Here is a 24,088-nt window from a genome sequence, read left to right as displayed (position 1 = left end):
TCAAAAAACAAGGGGGCACTCCCTCCATCTGGAGAAAAAAAGGTTCAAGCTGCAGAGGCGACAAGGCTTCTTTACCGTGAGAACTGTGAATCTATGGAATAGCCTACCGCAGGAGCTGGTCACAGCAGGGACAGTAGATGGCTTTAAAAAAGGGTTAGATAATTTCCTAGAACAAAAAAATATTAGCTCCTATGTGTAGAAATTTTTCCTTCCCTTTTCCTGTCCCTTGGTTGAACTTGATGGACATGTGTCTTTTTTCAGCCGTACTAACTATGTAACTATGTAACTATGTAACAAGTGAATATACCATGGTAAATTCAAGCTCCGTGTAACTACTATTTAAAAAGATAAAGAATGCTGATAAACATTCCTTAGTACCTTCTCAGATAACAAAGATGACATCTATATACCTCCACCAGTTCTGAATGTGTGCCATATAGGGCGAATGATAAACATATTCATCCTCGAAGGCAGCCATGTACAAGTTAGTATAAGTAGGCGCTACATTTGACCCCATGGCTGATCGTATGCGCTGCAGGTAGTAGTCTTTCTCAAAAATAAAGTAGTTATTCCGGAAGACTAATTCCAGCAGTGCCAGGATAAGGAGTCCACCCCCTAGATCATATCCGGTATTGCCTTTAATCCCTTCTCATGTTCTAATGAGGTGTAGAGTGAACCTACATCGAATTAAACCATAATTATATCATTAGTCAAAACGTCATTAGTCCATTTAATATATAATAGCATCTCAAACACAAAAATTCCTTAATACTTTATCTAAAAAATGGATACATTGCTAAATAGTAAGGCACATGCCAATGTGACTGGCTGCCGAGTGGATTAATTAGATCCTTATGGATCTTTGGTAGGACATGCAGGACCGGTGTTCTGGGGGTGTCTATATTTCTATGAATTTTATTTTTCATTTTTACTTCTCAAAATCATATCATTCAATTAAAAAATAATGTGTTCAAAGGTTTACATCGCCTTTAAGCTTAGTTCCTTAACCCCTTCCCGACATATAGGTAGGGGAAGTATTGAGCGGGCTCACGGGTTGAGCCTCCTCCATACAAGGCCGGCGTCGGTTGTATGTTACAGCCAACACTTCACAGTAACGAGTGGGATCACGCTCGAGCACGATCCCGCTCTTTTAACCCAATAAATCCATTGGTCAATAGCGCATTTAAATTGTTATAGGGGGCGACCCCCTCTAACAGCTCATTGCCCCCCCCTGCATTGCGATCGCAGGGTGCCGATGGTTGTTATGGCAGTCTGGGGGCCTAATGGAGGCCCCCAGGTCTGCCATCATTGTGCTCCTATTAAGCCCTGCCTCTGGCAGGGCTTAATAGAAGCCTGTCAGAAAGACGATATACTGCAATACATTAGTATGGTTCGCTGGTTCAAGTTCCCTAGAGGGACTAATAAAAAAAAATTTAAAAAATCCTTTTCCCATTTCCCCTCTAAAACATTGTAAAAAAAAATTAAAGAAACATAATTGGTATCGCCGGGTCCGTAAAATTCGGAAATATTACAATATATTTTTTATTTAACCCACGGTATGTATGCCGTAAAAAAAATGTAACAAAAATTGTAAACGACAGAATCGCTGTTTTTAGGTCCCCATCTCCCACAAAAAATGGATTTTTTTTAAATAAAAAGTGATCAAAACCTTGCATGTACCCCAAAATGGTACCATAAAAAATATGCCCTCATGCCACTCAATCGATGAAAAAATAAAAAAAGTTATGGCTCTCTTATTTTTTACAGTTAGTAAGTAGTAAAATATTTAAAAAAAACTATATAAATTTGGTATCGCCATAATCGTATTGACCTACAGAATAAAGTTAACATGTCTTTTTAATTGCATGGTGAATGCCATAAAAACGAAGCGCAAAAAACAATGGAGGAATCACTGTTTTTTTCATTTGCTACCCCCCAAATAATTTTCTTCCCGTTTCCTAGTACATTATATGGTACAATAAATGATGCCATGAAAAACTACAACTCGTCCCTGCAAAAATGAAGCCCTCATAGGACTATATCGATAGAAAAATAAATAAGTTATGGTATTGGAAGGAGGGGAGGAAAAAGTTAAAATGAAAATCTGAAAAATCTCAGTGAACTAAGATTTGGAAAAGTATTGGCATCCATCACCCATAAACTATTACAGCATTTGTATTGGGAAATGTGCCATCCGTCATCCATAGGCTATTATGGCATCCATTTAACAGATATATCATGAAAAGCTATGGAAATGCTCATGACATACAGTATATGTTTACCAGATGCCTATGAAGTATGCCATACAGTGTCAAACTCACCTATAAGTGCTTATTTTAAAAAAAATATAAAGTACAGTATTCGTCTTTTTTTGCAGCATTCCGTGGGCTGGATTAGCGTAGTCTACTACATTATTCCATACTTTGAAAAAAAAAAAAAGTATTCTGATGTATACAAGCCCGACAGAGGCGAAAAAGAGACACTCAGTCGGGCTAATGGAGGCATATCGACACGCCTAGCGTGTCAATGGGAGCTTTCATGCTTGTGAGATTCATATTGTGAAAGGGGCAAGGGAGCAGCAGAGGAGACGTCTTGTTGTCAATGCACGCAGAACAAATTTCCAGCACCCCACTTTCCACTCAGCACAGTTATACAAAAATTAACATTTACAGAAACTATGTAGAGGAGAAAAACGCCCAATATATGCATGCTAGAGACAACATTTTCTCACTGCGCAAAATAATTTCAGAGCTCCTAACAATTAAAAATGTTGCATGTGGAATTTTTTTTTAACCAAAGCAGACGCCATGAAGAGGGAAGAATACACATTTTTTCAATGTCACTATGTTACCTGAATACTTTGATGACAACCTTTTCTTTTATGAATACTGTCAGCTTAGGATGGCTGAAAGGGGTTTTCCAGTCCCATAAAATTGATAGGCTATCAATATGTGATCAGTCGGGGTCCGACTCCCCGCACCCCAGCCTATCATTTGTTTTGAAGGGGTTGCAGCGCTCGTACAAGTGCCGCTTTCCCTTTCATTTCCACTAGTCGTAATGTGAATTGTCGACACACTTGTAGTGGCGGTTCACAGTATTCCAGCCTTCATCCATTGAAGTGAATGGGAGAAGACAGTAATACTGTGAACTGCTGCTACAAATGTGTTGACGATTCACAGTACGAGTAGAAGAAATTAAGGGGAAGTAGTGCTTGTACGAGCGCTGCAGCCCCTTCAAATCAGCTGATCGGCGGGGGTGCGGGGAGTCAGACCACGACCGTTCACATATTGATGGCTTATCCTGAGGGTAGGCCATCAATTTTATGGGATGTGAAAAGCCCTTTAAGGTTCAATACTGAATATTGCTAGTAATTTGAAATTGCTTAGGAGTTAATAATAATATCACCTGTGGTCTAGGGTGACATAGGGGTTAATACTGTTTATCATGGATGGTTAATGGAGGTTGAATGGTAATAACCCTGGTGGTCTATGATAGTGAAGTGGTAAATACCAGCATCTCTAGTGGTACACATTTAAGGAAAGGTTAAGTAACTACTGGTACTCCTTGTACATTAAGTACAGCGGGGTCGGTCACATGACGGATTCATGTCAAAATTAAGGAAAACTTTGCAACTAGACTTTTGGTCCCCCGCGAGCGCTATAAAAATCTATTAAAGTCTCATAATCAGGGTGAAGGGGGACCAGAATGTATATTAGCGAGTGTATCACATACTGCAGTGAGTACACTGATAATACTTTTCACTCCCCCACATAACCCTTTTAATACTTCGTTTGTTACCTCCAAAGACTCCAGTTGTGTCTCTGCAGCCTCTAAATGGAAGCCCAAGTAATAATTAACTGACATATGGCCTACTATTTTATTTTAAAGTTGTGCTGTAAATCACAAAGACGCTACAGAAGTGGTCAGGAGAATGAATACACGTCACGTCCTGGCTGGAGGTAATGTATATTCATTGTCATGATACATGAGTAGTGTTATAGTGTGTTTATGTGACTGCAAATAGCGATATAGCTATATCGCTATCTGCAGTGTAAATGAATGGAGAGAAGTGTATGATGCTGATTGCTCACTGATTGGTCAGCGTCATACACTCTTCTGTACAACGCCCACTTGGTAATAAAGTTGTTCATTGAGAAACTCATTAGCATAAAGCTAATATAGGTCAGAACTCCGTCAAAAATTATCTACATTACAGCGCCGATCACATCATGTACAAGATGGTGACAGAGCCTCTTTAACATATTGTATTAACAGTTAAATCGTTAAAATGGTATTACAATTATAAGAATGAGTGTTCAACGGCACTCATACATTCTGATACTGGAAGTGCTATTAGATTTAATGATAGATGGCAACCGTTCAAACGATACCAACAAGGAGCAATCCGTTTTTTGGAAACACATACTGTTTTACAATAAAAATGACAACATTATTTAGCCCCTCTTATTTAAATGGCAATATAAGGAGTTCATTTAGAGTCCACTCTACCAAAGGCAATTTTTTACAGCGGAAAGCCAAATTAGCCTTCGAGGAGAATGTATTTCTATTTACATTTGATGCCATTACAAGTATAGTCTGAATATAGGGGAACTCTGCATCCTCCATGTTAATGGATTGTTAGAGTACATCAACGATTGTGTATCTGAGGATGTTAACAACATATGTGTAAATCCCCATATTATAATGTGTTTAAGATACGGATATATTGTGTCATGGAACCGTGAATATTCTAGCTGTCCAATTTCCATTTTTTTTTTTTTTTATAAATGCATATAAGAATAGGTATATGATGTATATATGGCGTTGAAGAGAACCCATGTTAGTAGACTGATATAATAAGAAAAATATGATTTACACACAGCAGGAGAAAAATAGATTTATGTTCCAATAAAGGCAAAAATAAAAGGTGACTAACCAATAGAACATGATTTGAAAAGCACAACAGGGAGTTGAATGCAAAGCACTTCAGGACTGAAATGCTTGTATAGATAAATTAGCATAGGCCTACAGTCTTTGTGTAATTTAGATATTAGGATTTTTCCCCATATGTTTCATGATGAGTAACCTTTGATATTAGTTTGCAATTACATGAAATGTAAAATAATGTCATATCAAATTATTAAAAAGCTTCCTAAATGTGAAACAATTGGCATTTTAGTAGCTGAAGAGATCAATCATGAAGTATGTACTGCAGGCTGGAAAGCGTGTATGTTATTTTCAGAATATACATTTACAGTATGTTTATTTCCTCTTCACCCAATTACTTACAACTTCAAACAAACACTCCGGCAAAACCTTTTGTTTTTATATGACTTTTATTCTCTGTTAACGTTCAAAAACATGTCAAATACTTTTCTCCAAATTCTTCTTCGATCATTCTTAGTGTAGAACTATCTGTTCAAGTAATTCAATAGTGACCAGTGCAAAAATTCCATTCGCTGCCCTCACACCTGTATCTAAATATCCTGGCCAAGCCAAAGTGACTTGTAGGCACCCCCTGTGCCGTCCCCTAGTTACCCCCCTAACCACTGCTGTAGACAATGGGTGACTGTGTAATATAGTGGCCACCATGTTGCAGCATACTGTCAGTAGGGTAGATTTGCTACTGTTTCTGGGTCTAGAAAGTTCTACAAAATGCACCAGGTTTTAGCAGAAATTGTTGCAGTTTGGCAAAAATTTTCTGTTTGGGGCTTTGCTTGCAGGAAAGTGGTGTGGCTGAAAATGCACCATTCTGTGCCAAGAAACTGGCATAAAATTCTGGAGCAAAAAAAGCCAAATCAAGTGGTATAAGGATGAGAAAAGTGTGTAACAGGTCATTCAAAATGCAACAAAATTATTATGCAGCATGCACCACAGTAATAAATTTGGCGCATGCTGTGACGGCCTGGTCCAAGTTTATACTGTCTAACTATTAGACAGCATTAGTAAATGTAAGGCAATCTACCTGCATACAAAATGACATAGGTGCATTTAGGACTGCTTTACCACTGCCTTCTCCGCCATCACTAGGGTCATCATTTCAGTGTGGACTGTGCACTACAGGGCTATTTTTATGCATATGACGCAATATAAAGGCATGGGGGAGAATGCAGACTAGAAGTCACATGGGAAATGTTGTATTGTGACACTATACTGGACATCAACCACATAGTAATGAGGGAGAGGGACCATTCAGATGAGGAGGACTATCTAAAATATTTTTTTTTCTTGACATAGGAAAAAAATCCCATCATAGCCATGTTATTTACGAAGAGTGACGTCAAACATGAAAATTGATCATCATCAAGGGGATGTTTTAAAGACAAGAAGCAGCATCTGTATTGTGTCCATGGAGAGAGTAGAAGAGCTGTCAGGAAGTCCATCAGCTTATCCCAAAAGCCACTTTCCTCTATCCATAGAATCCAGCACCTATCAGCAGGGGCAGACCAGAAAAGTACAGTATGTGCACAGGCTGAATAAATAGTATGTCTGGTCTAGGCTAGCAGTGTTGAAAGAGCATATTTCATACCCATTAATTTTAACTACGATGGCTCATATGCCCACGTATACATACATGAACACAATTGACAATCAGTGTTCTGAGAAATCAATCACTGATGACTGAGGGGATGAGTCTCATATGTGGCATAGCCACTATAAATAGCCCAACCAGGAAATTATGGTTCTTTGTGGGGAGAGAGAGGACATCAGACAGAGAGTAAGAGGTAGTAAAAAATAAGACTACAGGGAGATAGTGGTGGATTAGTGTCAGTGAGTGTGTTTCATAGTGAGGAGAAGAGATTAGACAGAAAGATAGCTATAATAGAATTACAATAATTTGATAGGTTTGAGAGAGAGAGAGAGAGAGAGAGAGAGAGAGAGAGAGGGAGAGAGAGATGGCAGTCAGTCAGTCAGTCAGTGGTAGTGTGTTAGTTAAGCTGCTGCTGTGGGTATACAATTCAGAATAATTTCTTACATTAGATTGAGGATGTGAACCAACAATCATCATTACATCATTCACAAATGTTCAATAATATTAATACTTGAGCTGATGGAATGCTGCTGCCTGCTGATACAGTTGTCAAGGACATATATCTAATAGTGTTACCAACAGCACCGTTATACTTCAGTCTGTGACATTTTTTTCCCCATAATTAGATTTAAATCCTGGTGCAGACGTGACGTCACTCATTGTTTTGCATATATCTAAATGCTAATAGTACCACCAAAATGTTACATATTGTACTGCGTCAAACTTGGTCAACAGTAACAGCAACAACAATACAGTGCACTTTTAGTAAATAGTGTGTGTGACATCTGATATTTTTGCTTCATAACTATAGACCCTGTAGTCTGAATAATCAGTGCAGGTTCAGTGGTGCCTCATTTAAGAATAAAATGTCTGGTAAAAGACAGACTTGCATTGGGCAGGCAAATGTATGAGGAAACACCTGTGCCACGTCATCCACCGTAAGGATGTGGGTGGTCATAGCACAAGTAACAGCAGCAGCACTGTCGGCACTAGCTGTCCAGCCAGTAGAATTAGGCCACAATTGTCCTTCGCCTCCAGTAAGAGTATTATTAAAGAGGAATTGGATGACATTGTGGACTGGATATCTTACTGTCTTACTCAACATTTCAGTTACAGCAGGATGATGTTACCTCTGACACCGTGACTTTAAGCCAGTGTGCAGTGCATTCCTACTATTCCTCCACTTTCTTTCCAGTTAATTTGAAACCTAATAGAAGCATTTACGTCCTTAATGGATATCTTCCTGTCCCTAACATCAACAAGGCAGAGCGTTGCTTCCACCCCCTTCCTCCTTTCATATGCATAAGCTGAATCACTGCCATGCTATCTTACATCTGACGAGCCTGGGCGAGAGAATCTGTTGTGAATCAAGCAGCAAATTTCCCACTGGATGGCTCCATGCCAACTACAGCTGGGCAACGTAGTCAGCGACAATGGCAGGAACATTGTGGCTGCATTTGGGGAATAAAACATATGTTCTCTGCATGGTGCAAATCATAAATTTGGTGGTGCAATGTTTTTAAAAACGTATCATGGCTTGCAGAAGGTTCTGACCATGTCCAGGAGAGTCTTTGCGCATTTCAACCGTTCTTTTGTGGCTAAGTACACCCTCCTTGACTTGCAGCAACGGTTTGCCTTTGCACGGCTTGATCTGCAACGTTTTATTTTAAAAAGCATAAAAAATCTGACAGTGCAGGCAGTTTATTTCCACTGGCTACTATCCGTTTACCCATAGCCATATATGTTGCTGTCACGTTGACATTACTAATGTTGTCTTGGTGTTAAAGAGCTTCAAAGGGGTTGGATACAGTCCTCGAAGACCTCAGAGTGTCATACGTGGCTTTTCAGGGCAATTGAGGCACTTTTGAATCACAACAAAGTTATCCGGACTGAATTGAATCTGACAGCTGGTTTGATCAAATTGGACCCGAAATGAATTTTGGGAAATTCGCCTATCTCTACTCCTGGATCAAGGAAAAAACAAGAAAAAATAACCTTTAGGCCTCATGCACGCGACCGCATTGATTTTGCGGTCCGTCGGACCACAAAAAAAACCCTTGTTGTGCATCAGTGTGTCATCTGGACTCATGGATCCACAATTCACCAATATTGGTGAATCGGCAAATCCGGACCATAAAATGACTTGTCCTGAGTTTTTGCGGTCCGAATTTGTGGTCCCCGCACCGATCCATGTAATCACGGTCATGTGCATGGGGCCATAGAAAAGAACTGGCCTGCAATGTATCCGCAAAACTGTGGATAAATTGCGACCGCAAAAATGAGGCCTTAGTATTCATTTTTTTTATGTCAGTGGACCCTCCATGAAAGGATGGATAGGATGGATCCTTCAGAGAGTGAACCACTTTATTACATAAGCCCCGACAAGGGATTTGAATAACGATTGTTTTAACCAGACAACCCGTTTAACTGTAAATTAAATTTTTAGATGGTCATTGTATAGCACTTTTTTAGATGCCTCTATAATTTGTTTCAAGAATGTTTTATTTATTTTAATTATAAATATATAAAAGAGAAATAAAAAGAATAATACAATAATAATAATAATAGCCATATATGAAAACAAATAAAAAACAAAACAAAAAAAAACAACTACTCTCTCTCATATTCCTCTATCTATCCTAATTCTCACAGAATTCTTCCTGCCTAACCCTTCCCTAACATCTTTATCGTGTCTTATAACCCCTGACTATTCATAAAGCTCAACCATGGACTCCATATTCACTCAAAATACTTTCTGGAGTCTGTTGGATGCCTCTACTAAGTAAAACTAATTATTGTTTTCTTTTCCTGGCAGGTTCCGTTGTATTGTATATCCATTCCGACAGAAGCTGACTCTAAGGAAAGCTATATTCACAATCATTGTCATATGGGTTTTAGCGCTTATCATAATGTGCCCATCAGCGGTAACTTTGACAGTGATCAAGGATGATTATCACTTCATGGTGGATGATTACAATAATTTCTATCCTCTCTACTCCTGTTGGGAAGCCTGGCCAGATAAGGAAATGCGAAAGATTTACACAACCGTTTTGTTTTCACATATATATCTTGCTCCTCTGACCTTGATTGTAATCATGTATGCTCGAATTGCTTTCAAACTCTTTAAATCATCTGCCACCATCCGAGGATCCATGTCTGAAGAACATGAAGGCCGTAGGGTATCCAAGAGGAAAGTAAGAGTTATAAACATGCTAATTATTGTTGCACTGTTCTTTACAATTTCTTGGTTGCCGCTTTGGACCTTAATGCTGCTCACAGATTACGGAAATCTCAATGACCATCAGCTTAACCTAATTACTGTATATATTTTCCCATTTGCTCACTGGTTGGCCTTCTTTAACAGTAGCATCAATCCCATAATTTATGGCTATTTTAATGAGAACTTCCGCCGGGGTTTTCAGGAAGCCTTCAAAGTTCAGTTCTGCTCCGTGAATAGAGAGCACAAGGAAACATATTCAGAAAGGAAAAACAGTGGGTTTATGTTTGGCGTACGAAACAGGATTTTTGTTGAAGTACAACCCAGCGACTCAGCACAAGGCTCAGATTCATGCAACAGTACCACAGCAAAGGGTGGTATGTTCTCCTTAAGGAGTGGGAGAATAGCCCATCATGGTATGGTAGTAGAAGAATTAGACAATAAAAGTTCCAATAACACTGTCAGCATACCAGCATGGGATATATAAAACCATTTAAACATTTCTCTTTGTGTTGGATGTAACATCGTAGGACAGCTGAAGGTGATACATGTTGTTTATCTCCAAGTGATGATAAAGACTTTGTGAGATATTTTGGGTTTGGTTGCCATAACCACATGAATAATCACTCTGGCCAACGATGGTATTAGGTAGAATTTATTAATTGACTTAAACAAGGGAAAATAATAAATTGGCCATTAACATTTGATGTGATTTGCTCCTCATCATAAGTTGGTCATATATGTTGTTAGATACTGTATATTGTCTAAACTTAGTTTTTTCCATGATTATGTATTAATTTCAGTACATTCTCAGTGCATAAAATAATTGAGTTTAAGGGGTTTTCCAGTTTTATGTAAATAAAGAATGATCATTGTATAATGAAAATTCCGCTACTTTCTAATATACTTTGAGGAAATTTATCAAGGTTTTCTGGCATAGAAAAGTCGCAAATGGAAAAAAAGTAGAAATTTGTGACTTTTGTGCCATTTCCGCCAATTTTCTAAAAAGTGGGCAATGGTTAGTGACAGGTGGAGGGACCACCCATGGCCTGATATTTACTGTAATTTACAACTGCCGTAAATTATAGCAGAAATCTAGATTAGCTCCTATTTGGCACAGGAGTTCACTCTGTTTTGCACGGACAGCCGAATACAAATTTATTAAGAGGCATGCACCTCTACATGAATTTGGAGCATCTTACTCCTACGGACTTTAAGCTAAGACTGGCATATAAAACGCCAGTCTTCGTAAATCTGCCCCTTGTTTCACTATTTGATGTAGAAGCATGGAAACATTCATTGTTTACAGCCAAAGGCTAATAACCTTTTCCTTATTGTGAGCATGACACAGGTGTTTGCCTCGATAACCCCTTGCTGCTGCAGCCATTTTTTATTTGTTTTTTATTTTTACGTCGACATGAGCGTATAAGGGCTGTTTTTTGAAATATGAAGTGTCGTTTTTCTAACGGCACAATTTAATGTACCATATAATGCACTAGGGAACGTAAATAAAATCTTTTGTGGGGTGGAATGAAAATAATACCGCAATCCATTCATTGTTTTTTGGCTTTCGTTTTTACGGCATTCACCCCTTTGGTTAAAAATGACATGTTAACTTTATATTGCGAGTCAATACAATTAAGGCGACACCAAATTTATATAATTTTTTTCATGTTTCACTACTTTTACTAAATAAAAAAATGTGCTAAAAAAATGATAATAATTTTGTGTCGCCGATTCATTACTTTTTTTCCTCTCTGTGTGAGAGCTTGATTTTTGCGGGTAGATCTGTAGTTTTTATAAATACCATTTTGAAGTACATGCAACGTTTTGGATGCTTTTTATTTCATATTTTTGGGAAGCAGGGCGATTTATGTATTGCAGTGTATTGTGCTTTATTGCCAGCTCCTATTAAAGGGGTTCTCCAGGCATTTTATATTGACCTTAGAATAGGTTATTGATATTAGTGTGGTGGGGGTCCAGCACCCGCGCCAATGAGCTGACTGAAAGGTCCGCGGTCTTCATCGCCACAGCCTCTTCAGTGTTTATCAGGCACAGTGGCTAAATAGATCCGTAGAAGCTGTGCCTGTGATTGCATCTCAGTCTCATTCACTTCAACGGGACCAGAAATGCAATCCCAGGCACAGTTGCTATGAATGTGTTCGGTCCTGTGCCTAAAAAACTGTGAAAAGCTAAGTGCCGCGACTCTATCAACTAGCTGATCGGGAGTTGGACCCCTAAGGATAGGCCATCAATATAAAATGCCAGGAGAACCACTTTAAGCCCTGCCTCTGGCAGTGCTTCAGTGGTATTCCCATCTTGGACATTAATATTCAAAGGATATGCCAAAAATGTCCAGTAGATGTGGGTCTTGGATCGGTTGAGCTCCCAGCAGTGGGAAACCTGGGTGTACGTAGCTTATCATCGGAGGACGCTTCTACCAAGAAGATGATGTCCAAGGTGGACAACCACTTTTAGTCTACCAGAGCTCTCTTGTAATGAGACCTGCACTTGTGGCCGTTGGACATGATTAGTACAGCTTTTTACTCTATATGAACAAAAAAGTTTTTCATTTACGGACAGCAAGAGAGATGGGAGCGAATTTAAATGGGAGCGAATTTGAAACACAAAGTATATTAGAAAGTGGCAAAACGTTTTATTATACAATCAACAAGCTTTATGTACGTTAAACCAGAAACACATCTGTAAAAAGTACCTTTGCTTACTGAAGGACAAGAAATGTGGATATTAACCTTTCATTATGTAGGCAGTCAGTGAGACTGACTGAGTTTTCTTAAAGGCTTATTCCCATCATAGATATTTGTGGTATATCCACAGGATATGCCACAAGGGTAAGGCCACACGGAGCGGCACTGACCCAGCTTTGATTCGACCAACAACCACGCGGGCACCATGTTCAGTATGACTGTCAAATAGCCTCGTGTTGTTGCGGTTAAAACGGCCCTTTACCTGCAAAATCGTGCAGCCATTAATTAATATACTCTTTATGGCCGCACAATTTTGCAGGTAAAGTGACCCTTTACCCACAACAACGCACAGCCATTAACAGGCTATTAGACAGCTGCGCCGAACAAGGTGCCAGCACGGTTGATGGCTGCATCGCGGCAGAGTGAGTGCCGTCCCTCAATGTCTGATAGGTGGGAGTCCCACCTCTTGGTTCCGCACATATGTCCAGGACAGAGAAGCGTGCTCGGCTGCTTCCGTAACTCCCATAGAAATTAATGGAGAGAGCGGTGCACATGGGAGACCCCAGTCCTGGAAATAAGAGCAGGTCCCAGAGGTGTGATATGCACCTAGCAAACATGTATGGCATATCCTGTGGATATGCCCAAATTGTCTATGATCCGAATACCCCTTTAATAACGCCATTGAATACAGTATGAAAGCCCAGATCACATTACTTATTGAAATCTCCAAATTCTTTCACATAAGACTGGTGGTTACCTACAGTATGTACCCACCTAATAGCATTGTTACATGGTGCTTGTCATTTAACCTAAACTTATATCCGTGACAAACTGTTCAAAAGCAAATAAGAGATCATCGTCAAGAAGAGACTCTTGAATGTAAGGTTTTGTTTTTCCTCCTTCTTAGACGTCATTTAAATGGGCGTATTGTACCTGTTTAATTGTCTGTATTCCGGATAAGATGATGTAACACCCCCCCCCCCCCCCCGGAGTTTTACTGATTCAAACTTACAGCATCATAGAGCCATATGGTGATGTGATGTAAATTGCCTCTAGCAACCATACACAGCAATATATAGCTTGCTGACGGGTACTTCTGGCTGTGCTGTACTCTTTTTGTGTAGCTCCCACTGGTAAAGGGAGCAATTCCAATATTAATAGGGTTGTAGGAAATTAGAAAATCATGGCTGTTTTATTCCAGAAAAAAACGCCACTCTTGTCTGTGCCTGTTTTTTTCAGCTGTCCCATTAATTTGGATAGGGTTGAGCTGTAATGCTAGACACAGCCTATAGACAAAAGTGCCGCTGTTTCTGGAAGAAAGCAGATCATTTGTTCTCCTCTCATACAACCCCTTCAACAATTTGTTAGTGAATTTTTTATGCATTTAACTTTGTGTGTTTTGTAAATTACCTCTAAAGCCAAAGGGTACGAATTAAGTTCTAAGTTTTGTAAAACTGTAAAGCGGATCTGTCACTAGTTTATTAATGCCCTGTCTCTAGTGTAATGGTGTGCCCGTGGTCGCTGATCGCTGGTACGTCCAACTTACCTGCAGCCATGACCGCACGACACTTTCTTACTTTTTTCTCCCCAGAGACGCCGGCACATGCAGCTGCAGCTCCCCTCTGTGTCCTGTAGGGTGTGCGCGCACTCACTCCTGGCCTTAAAGGTCCAACGCACAAACCTGTGCAAAGTTCCCCAGCCAATCACTTTACACCCTGTACTTTAAAAAGGGCTCTGCCCTTCTGCTTCTTGCCTGTGTGTTGTTGTGTCTGCCCATGTTAGTCTTTGCAAATGGTCTTCGTTGTATCCTGTATCCAGTGTGCCCGTTTCCTGTATCCTGTATCCAATAATTGTATTTGTTCCAGTGCGTTATCTAGTGTCGGAGACGAGAGTGTCATCTGTGCCAAGTGTCATCTGTGCCAAGTGTCATCTGTGCCAAGTGTCATCTGTGCCAAGTATCTGCTACACCACGTACTGCTAGGACTCGTGTCTGCTACGCCATATATCTGCCACGCTGAGTGTTTGCCAAACCATCTATTCAGGTTCTCTTGCCCTAGAGACTGTTATTGACTTTTGTTTGGCTAGCTGCTACTATGATGCTGATAACTACAGTGTAATTGTTTTTCAAAAACGTTTATTATTTGCAAAGTTATGAGCATTTTTCTAAATATGCTAATTTGGCTATACTTGCCAAATGGGAGGCGACTCTTTCTTTTCACTCTGGGCGGTGTAATGTTTTCTGTATGACACTGTCCAATCAGTATACAGCTTTTCCCCCTTCCCTGCCTAGCAACACAGTGTGATCTTATATTATACAGCTTCCATTCTGTGTTTTCAACTGGTGATACCTCCGGTTGTTTCACAGCTAGAACTGCGATTTAGAATCTAATCTTTCATATGCCACTGGAACTGTTGTAGGTGGTCCACAGCCGGAGATATGGCTGTTTGAAGTGATCCCCCTTCCCTCCAGCCTCAGTCTCTCACACTGTGTGAAGCAGCTTCATGCTGATAGGACAGCATCAGAGGCGGTGAGGTAGCTCCACCTCAGGAGAATCGCTGGTGTCGACGCCCACTTGTCTAGTATAGCCTCATTTGCATAGTTAGAACAAAGCTCATAACTTTTACAATAATCCACGTTTTGGGACACAATTTTCACTAGATTGGGCATTAGACCGCGCCTATTGGATTAGCTAGGAGATTGGGCATTACTAAACTAGTGACAGATCCTCTTTAAGAAATATTGTATAAAAATTCAGACTACAAAAAGTAATTATGCAAGATAAAGAAAATGTCTTATTGCTTGACCTGGCTACAATTTTTATACATATCCATAAAGTGCATGTACATCTTTAAACACAATTTTACAATTTACTTGTAGATACAGCCTACATAAAGAATTGAATAACTTTGTAACTACTGTGCTTTACTTATCTTGCAATGAGTTACATGTGTTTTAGCCCAGAGCTGCATTCACAATTCTGCTAATTGTCAATGAAAAGGTAAACTGTTGGCAAACACATCTCCTATAGGTTTGTGTGATTATTTGGTTTCCCTATATTAGATTACTGTACAGTGACTTATGTCAAATGACACTTTAGGAAACAGAAATCAGCAAGCTCTGGGCATACATTGAACAAGTAAATTAGGATCAGAAAGGGAAGTAATGCAATGTAGGAATAAGGCTACTCAAATTTTATGTAGGTTTCAGCCAAATAAAACATAAAAATTCAATCCAGCATCTCAAAAGTAGAAAATAAGTAGGAAACTGCTAACACATTTCAGGCAAGATACATCTGAAACGTGTCCGCAGTTATCGCCTACTCATCCTGATTTTATACTTTTGTGAATAAAATGTTATGTTTTATTGTTTTTTGTGTGTGCTGGAACCTCTTTACTAGTTTACATAGAGAATGAATTTACATAAGAAGTTGAGTACCATTATCACAATGTATTACTTTACTTATACTGATCCATATTTTACCAGACTTTGTTATTCTTATGGCAACAGTTCTGCAGATACTTCTATGTACCTTGTCTATCGTGTGCACAAACTTTCTTCTACATATTTATATAGGAAAAAAGAAAAAGATGGATCCAGCGCTGTGTCCTTGAAATTGTATTTAAAAACGGAAACTATTTCCAAGTTTTAATGAAAAATGAATAAATATAAAAACAGGTAACATTGTAGATGGATATTCTCAAGAAAAATTCGTAGGATATGTGGCAGTGTAAGCGGTGCCTACGCGTTTCTGACGCATACAGCGTCCTTAGTCATGGCTTCTGCTGAATGTTACCTGTTTTTATATTTATTCATTTTTCATTAAAACTTGGAAATAGTTTCCGTTTTTAAATACAATTTCAAGGACACAGCGCTGGATCCATCTTTTTCTTTTTTCCTGACTTCTTGCGTGTGCCGACACGAGGATCCGTGTGCAAGTCTATACATGCGATAAGGTGAGCTGGAGGAATCCTCCCCAACTTTTTCTCTACATATTTATATGTTAACTAGAAAATGGTGCTCAAAGGAGAATATGCGCTTCAGTGAAAGTAAAACAATTCGTCCAGGATTAGAAAAACATAATTACATTCTATAGAGAAATTGGGATGGAAAAAGGTGCTCCTTGGAACGGGCGCTCTGGCGTGAGTGGTTCACTGATTCCACGGAGTCGTGGGTAAAAATCACAGGTTTATTTCAAATACAGATAAAAAAGTAATAAGAAATCGTGCTGCGCTACGCGTTTCAACCTCGCACTGAGGTCTTCTTCAGACATGCCTGACGAAGACCTCGGTGCGAGGTTGAAACGCGTAGCGCAGCACAATTTCTTATTACTTTTTTATCTGTATTTGAAATAAACCTGTGATTTTTACCCACGACTCCGTGGAATCAGTGAACCACTCACGCCAGAGCGCCCGTTCCAAGGAGCACCTTTTTCATCCAAATTTCTCTATTCAAAGAACCCACGAGGTAGAGTTTTCCATCATTGGATCCACTCGCCGTGGTTCCAAGCACAGTGTGAACAGGACCAAAGGTGGACAAGCACCTGACAAACAACAAAGTTAGGTTGTGCTGACGACCCCGCACAACTTAATCAGGTGAGTCCGACCACATCAGCCAATGTTTGAATGTCTCACCCTACATATACAATATCACCTTAGAGGAGCGCCGTCTCTCTCCTTTTTGTCTTTTTTTCAAGCATAATTACATTCTATGAACAGCACCACCCCAGTCCGTGGGTTGTGTTTGGTATTGTATCTCGACTCCATTGAACTGAATAGGGCTGAGCTGCAATACCACACACAATCTGTGGACAGGTAATGGCACTTTTCTTGGAAGAAAACACATGACAACGCCATTAGAATAGGTCAAACCTTTTACACTTGTACTATTACTAAAAAGCACATACATTAGAAACATAATACTATGCTACGCTATGTTTCCAAGGTTGTGATTATCTAGAATGTCTCAGAACCTTAAAATTAAAGCACAATACATATACCAGACAAAAGAAATTGGGCATCACATTCATAAAGGCTATATTTGAAAAAAGTTGATAATTCTAGAAATGCTTCTGGATCTTGACCTGCCAGAATGTACAGCATTATCATAATGCTTACTTACTTTTTCATTCATTTTGCGGTATTTCGTTTATTTTATTATGTGCTGCATAAGAGGGTTTTCTATTGAAACAAAATAGCATGGGAGAGATTTATGAAAACTAGTGCAAAGCAAAAGTGGAGTAGTTGACTGCCAACCAATAAGAATCCACCTTTCCTTTTTGAGAGGCCCTTTAAAAAATTAAAGCAGCTGCCTGATTGGTTGCCTTGGTCAATTACTTTGCTTTTTCATTGCACCTCTTTTCATAAACCTCCCCCACTGTTTAGGAATGTTCTCTAAGAATTTTCCAAGCTATAGAAAAATTCTTATCAACCATCAGCATGTAAATGACATAGATAATCATATTTTTATTTCAGCATTGCCTGTATAATATGAGTAGCTGTACTTTTGAAATTGATGTTAAAAAATAAAATGTTTCATTTTTGTATACTTTGTATCGTTTCCTTAAATCCAGGGAAATAGAAGTATTAAAACAAACATTACATATATGTGAAGATTTGAAGATGGGACTAGTAGAGCTTTACCTGCCTAAAATTATTCTACTTTAATGGGGTTTTCTCATCATAGACATTGGTGGCATATCGCTAGGATATGACACCAATGTCTGATCGGGTGGGGGTCTGACCACTGTAACATTTGCTGATCTCTCTCTAGAATAAAGTGGTAGCATTTCGCCACTTTGTCTCCTGTCCGCTCTGCTCAGCTTTCTTCAGAGGTTGTATGCACCGCCCATTATAGTGAATGGTCGACAATGCGCCAGCCACAAAAAGACAATAGATTCGCCAGGGGAGAAAGTGGCACGGCACTTTTTAAGTGCTGCTGTCACTTTGGTCTAGTTATCAGACATTGGTCGAGCCCACCTTCATATATCTTCTGGCATGAACGTAAAATAACGGGGCACACAAAGTCCATAGAAGTTTGTAAGATACAATATTCTCCTCTAAATAAAATATCAAGAACAACTCTAATATGGCCTGTGGTGGAACACAAAAAAAGCTTTGTGTGCCTCTCTATAAAATCGGAGGCACAGGAAGGTACAGTCTGGGCCCATCAAATACTACAAGTGTCGTATTAGGGATCCATACAATACAGATCCATAATTATACAGTGTATGAGTACTTTTGGTATACAGTGAAACCTCCTCAGAAGACCACCACTTGGAGAAGACCCCCAGTTGGAGAAGACCACCCCCTATCCAAACCAAATATTTCTGTGATCGATTTTTCCCCACCATTATAGTCTATGGAAGTTGCCCCTCTATCAACAGACCACCCCCTAATCTTACCAAAGAACACTTATTTTTAGCAAATTTTTCAGTGTGAACCCCTTTGAAAAGACCACAAATTAAACTAACGTGCTGTAAATCACCTGGACTTAGGTCCGCACCACGCTGCATCACTGAACAGGAGAGAGCAGGATACTTGCTTAGCAAATCAAGGAAGAGAAGCTGCCAGCATCATGTCGCATCATTGGGGCAGAGAGAGCACAAGGAGGTTGTCAGAGAAGGGCAGTGTGCAGCGTCCTGCTGCACTGAACAGCCCTCGTGATTGCTGAACAAGGGAACCTGTTGACTGCTACTGAGGTGTCAAGCATATAAGTTAGGGGGGATATGGAGAGCAAAGCCTGACTGTGGTCTAAGAATAAGGGGAGCCATGCTGGGAACTAGGAATGAGAGTGAAGAAGGAGTGATGAGAGGGGAGCTATGCTGAGAACCAATAGGGGAACCATGCAGTGTAACTAGATTTGGAGGGGTGGCATTTTAATTTTCTTTGTACTATTGGGTAGGTTGAAACCATGCCCCTGGTTTGGTGCGCACCATAACTCAACTAGGGAATACAAGGAGTGCTGTTCCCATCTTTGTTTCTATTAGAGGAGTGCCTTGCTGGGCACACAGAATTAAGTTTTATGCACACGGCCGTAATTTTGATCCGAAATGACGGACTGTAATTGTGGATCAAATTACGGACCCATTCATTTCTATTGCCCAGGGACACGGTGTCCGGGCCTTAGAAATGACACGCAAAAAATAGCACATGTCCTATTTTTTAATTTTGCGGACCGTGCTCCCATACTTTATAATGGAAGCACAGCCCGCAAATGCGGGTGACTGTCCGCAGCCGGCCGTGCCCTTAATCACCAGCCATGATTACGAGCATGGCCGTGTGCAGGGGGCCTTAGAGGGGTGCCATGCTGGGGATTAAGAATGTGAGGGGGACCATGCTGTGGACTAACAATGAGAGAAGGCCATGCTGGGCACCAGGAATGAGAGAGGAGCCTGGCTGGGGAACAGGAATGATAGGGGAGCCAATCCGGGATCAGAGGAGTACCATTCTGACCAATAATGAGAGGGCTATTTATTTGTGTACTGTACATGTTTGCTGACTGCATTACACATTTTAACCTGCATTCTGTGTACTTTTTTTTCTTTCAGAGAACCACCACCATAAGGAAAAAAATTTCTGTGCAATTTTGGGTCAAAGAGGTTTCCTTATGTAATTTCCTTAGTAAATTACTGCAGCAGACAGATTTGTTGTGAATGGGAGTTCATGGATATTCACTCACACAGTGTGTTTGAAAATGATTTGGTGTTTAGGGCATGCTGCGTCGTTTTGTGGTTTTCTGGCACATTTGCTGTGTTTTTTCCTATTAATTTCATTTGGAAGATAAACAGAGAAGCAGTTCTAGGAACATTTCTTAAAAGGGATATTAAAGTTTTTAGCAATGTCAATGTTCTAATATACTTTCTGTATCAATACCTCACTGTTTTCAAGATCTCTGCTTGCCATCATTTAGAAACCTTCCAGCAGATAAAAATCTGTCTTGTCATGTGGTGGACACACAAGTAAGCTGCTGTTAGGGTTCAGTCCCACGCAGCAAATTTTATTGCATTGATTTAGTTTGCGACTGAAAATAAATTATATTCATCTGAATGAGGTTGTTTCTGCAGGTGCATGGATTTTTGCAAATTTTATTCAGATTAATAGCATTTATATGCAGTCGCAGAAAATTTCTGCAACAAAATCTGCTGCGTGTGTCTGCTATCTTAGGTTATGTTCACACATTGTGATTTGTTGCAGATTTTGGTGCAAATTTTGATGCAGATTTTTAAAACGAAAGCCATCGGTCGTTTTGCAAGTCATGGGAAAAATAAAGTAAGAACTTATACTACTCCTTCCTTCTAGATCTACTTCTGACTTTGGCTAAAAAATCTGCATCAAAATCCGCAACAAATCCTGATGTGTGAACATAGAGGAGAGCAGATCTGTATCTTGTAATGATCTGAGCATCTGTCTTCATCTCATGAGCAGGGCAGATTTTTACCCACTGTAAGTTAACAATGAAGACTCATAGTAAATGACAGTAAGCAGAGATCTTAAAGGGTAACTATACTTTCAAAAAACTTCTGACATGTCATAGTGACATGACAGATGTTTTGACCGGTGGGGGCCTGAACACTGGGACCCCCACCGATCGGTAGAACGAAACAGCAGAAGCGCTCGGGTGAGCACTGAGCCGCTTAGTTTCTGATCAATATGATAAAAAGTATGTATAAATATATATACAGTGCAGGAAATAAGTATTTGACCCCTTGCTGATTTTATAAGTTTGCCCACTTGTCAAAGTCATGAACAGTCTAGAATTTTTAGGCTAGGTTAATTTTACCAGTGAGAGATAGATTATATTTAAAAAAAAACAGAAAATCACATAGTCAAAATGATATATATTTATTTGCATTGTGCACAGAGAAATAAGTATTTGATCCCCTACCAACCATTAAGAGTTCAGCCTCCTCCAGACCAGTTACACGCTCCAAATCAACTTGGTGCCTGCATTAAAGACAGCTGTCTTAAATGGTCACCTGTATAAAAGACTCCTGTCCACAGACTCAATGAATCAGTCTGACTCTAACCTCTACAACATGGGCAAGACCAAAGAGCTTTCTAAGGATGTCAGGGACAAGATCATAGACCTGCACAAGGCTGGAATGGGCTACAAAACCATAAGTAAGACGCTGGGTGAGAAGGAGACAACTGTTGGTGCAATAGTAAGAAAATGGAAGACATACAAAATGACTGTCAATCGACATCGATCTGGGGCTCCATGCAAAATCTCACCTCGTGGGGTATCCTTGATCCTGAGGAAGGTGAGAGCTCAGCCGAAAACTACACGGGGGGAACTTGTTAATGATCTCAAGGCAGCTGGGACCACAGTCACCAAGAAAACCATTGGTAACACATTACGCCGTAATGGATTAAAATCCTGCAGTGCCCGCAAGGTCCCCCTGCTCAAGAAGGCACATGTGCAGGCCCATCTGAAGTTTGCAAATGAACATCTGGATGATTCTGAGAGTGATTATTTGTTTTCACAGAGCGTGTGTCTGTTGCAAGAAACTCACAGCATGTCCTATACAGGTCCGTTTTTGCGGACCAGACTCGTCCTTTAAAGTCTATGGGTGCTTAATAAAACAGACAGGACATACGTGTGCTGTTTGTTGTTTGCAGATTAGTTGCTAAAGAAATGCAGAAAAAAAAGTGAAACTAGAGAGTGCTTGCAGAGGCGAAAAAGCAACCAAAAAAACAGATGACACACAGAAACGACACTGACGCAACACGGACATTCGTTTGCATGAAAAATGGTCCGTTTATTTTCGGGGATGCAAAAGAGGTCTAAGTGTAATTATCCCATTTGTGAAACGATTCACTATTGGGTCTGATTTGGTTCTGCCTCCTATCTACATTGCCGTGTGAAAAGGTGCGGTTTTAGATCAAACTAAAAAACGTGGATTATGCTACAGTAGAGATGCAAATTAAACCCCAGTGCAAAGTCATAATATCTGTATAGTATATAGTACTTGTAAATCCCAATGAAACACATCATATCTTGAAATATGATGTGTGAGGTCTCACCCCACCTTCTTTTATTTTTAATAATTCTTATTGGTTATAAAAATTTTAAAAAAAGATCTCAATCTTGCATTAGCACACATCATTGTGTACAAAAAATGTATATAAAAAAATCTCCACCCACAGCCCCACATCTGGGAGATAGAGAAAAGGTGAAAAAAAAGAAAAAACCTGTTTCTGCCTATACTGTTTTTGAATACTGCACATTCAATATGATAGATTTTTTTAATAACTTAGATGAACCATTAACGGGCCTATTTCCTAACATTCTACAATGGTTATTTGATACATTTTCTCCTCTAGAGTTTACTTAATATCCTAACATATAAATATACTGGATTCATGTATTCAATGTGTATTACATTTTTTCTTTAAAAAAAATTGTAAATAGAGAAATGTAATTACAGTCGAGCAGTATAAATGTCAATGTAAATAGCCATGGTAACCAGAATGAAAACATCCATTTTTTAGATTGTGGGCTGCATTCAGAATACTGGAAAACCGTGCAGATTACAAAAAGGTTTATTTTGCAATGTTACTACTTTTGTATATCATTATTAAAGAGTTTTAATTGTAAAAAGAAGGTACAGAGGTCCTTTACTATAGACCATCAATGGGATATAGCATGTATTCACTATGAATTATTCAGTACTTGTATTTTTTTTACTCTGATTTATCTGTTGCGCATCACAACTGATTAAAGGGATCAAATACCTTCAGTTTCATCTTATCTCTATTTATTATAAACTGTACAACCATAACATTAAAACCACCTGCCTAATATTGTGTAGATTTCCCTTGTGCCCCCAAAACAGCTCTGATCTGTCGAGGTATGGACTCCACAAAACCCCTCAAGGTGTACTTTGGTATCTAGCACTTAGACGTTAGCAGCAGATCCTCTAAGTCCTGTTAGTTTTGAGGTGGGGCCTCCGTGGATCGGACTCGTTTTTCCAGCACATCCCACAGATGCTTGATCAGATTGAGAACTGGGGAATTTGGAGGCCAAGTCAACACCTTGAACGCTTTGTCACGTTCCCCAAACTATTCCTGAAATTTTTTTGCAGTGTGGCATGGCGAAATATCCTGCTGAAAGAGGCCACTGCCATTTGGGAATACTGTTGCCATGAGGAGGTGTACTTGGTCTGCAACAATGTTTAGGTAGGTTATACATTTGACATTCACATGAATGCCAAGGTTTACCAGCAGAACATTGGCCAGAGTATCATACTGCCTCCGCTGGCTTACCTTATTCCCATAATGTATCCTGGAGCCAAATCCTCCCCAGGTAAGAGATATACATGCACCTGGCTGTTCACATCAGGGCCGGCCCCATGTTTATGTGGGCCCTTGAGCAAGAGAGCCTCAGTGGGCCCCTTTGCAATGCAACTCACGCAGCGGTGGAAGTAAAACAGCAGAAACTAGACACTGAATATTAAAAAAGTTAGGCCCCCTTTGTGCCCCTATGTATTAGTGAGGCTCCCATTGTGCCACCATATATTAATAAGACCCCCTTTGTGCCCTCATAGAGAAGTTAGGCCCTCTTTATGCCGCTATATAAAAGTTAGGCCCCCAGTTTGTGCCCCCATATAGAAGTTAGGCCTCTTTATGCCC

The 24,088-nt window shown here is 39.8% G+C and overlaps 1 protein-coding gene and 1 long non-coding RNA gene across 2 annotated transcripts in view; one reads left to right on the top strand and one right to left on the bottom strand.

The window, feature by feature from the left end:
- NPFFR1 (neuropeptide FF receptor 1) overlaps positions 1–16,013 on the top strand; it is a 200,443-nt gene extending 184,430 nt beyond the window's left edge. The window contains exon 4 of the mRNA XM_075841566.1: positions 9,348–16,013. Coding sequence (XP_075697681.1) covers positions 9,348–10,236 — 889 coding nt within the window. The 3' untranslated portion in view covers positions 10,237–16,013. The remainder of the gene's footprint in view (positions 1–9,347) is intronic.
- Positions 1–24,088, bottom strand: part of LOC142663180 (uncharacterized) — an 85,190-nt gene that overhangs the window by 15,048 nt on the left and 46,054 nt on the right. The window lies entirely within an intron of this gene.

Source organism: Rhinoderma darwinii, chromosome 11 (assembly GCF_050947455.1).
Source record: "Rhinoderma darwinii isolate aRhiDar2 chromosome 11, aRhiDar2.hap1, whole genome shotgun sequence".
Lineage (NCBI taxonomy): Eukaryota > Metazoa > Chordata > Amphibia > Anura > Rhinodermatidae > Rhinoderma > Rhinoderma darwinii.
The sequence above is the reverse complement of the archived record's forward strand: the minus strand, read 5'-3'. Positions and strand labels throughout refer to the sequence as shown.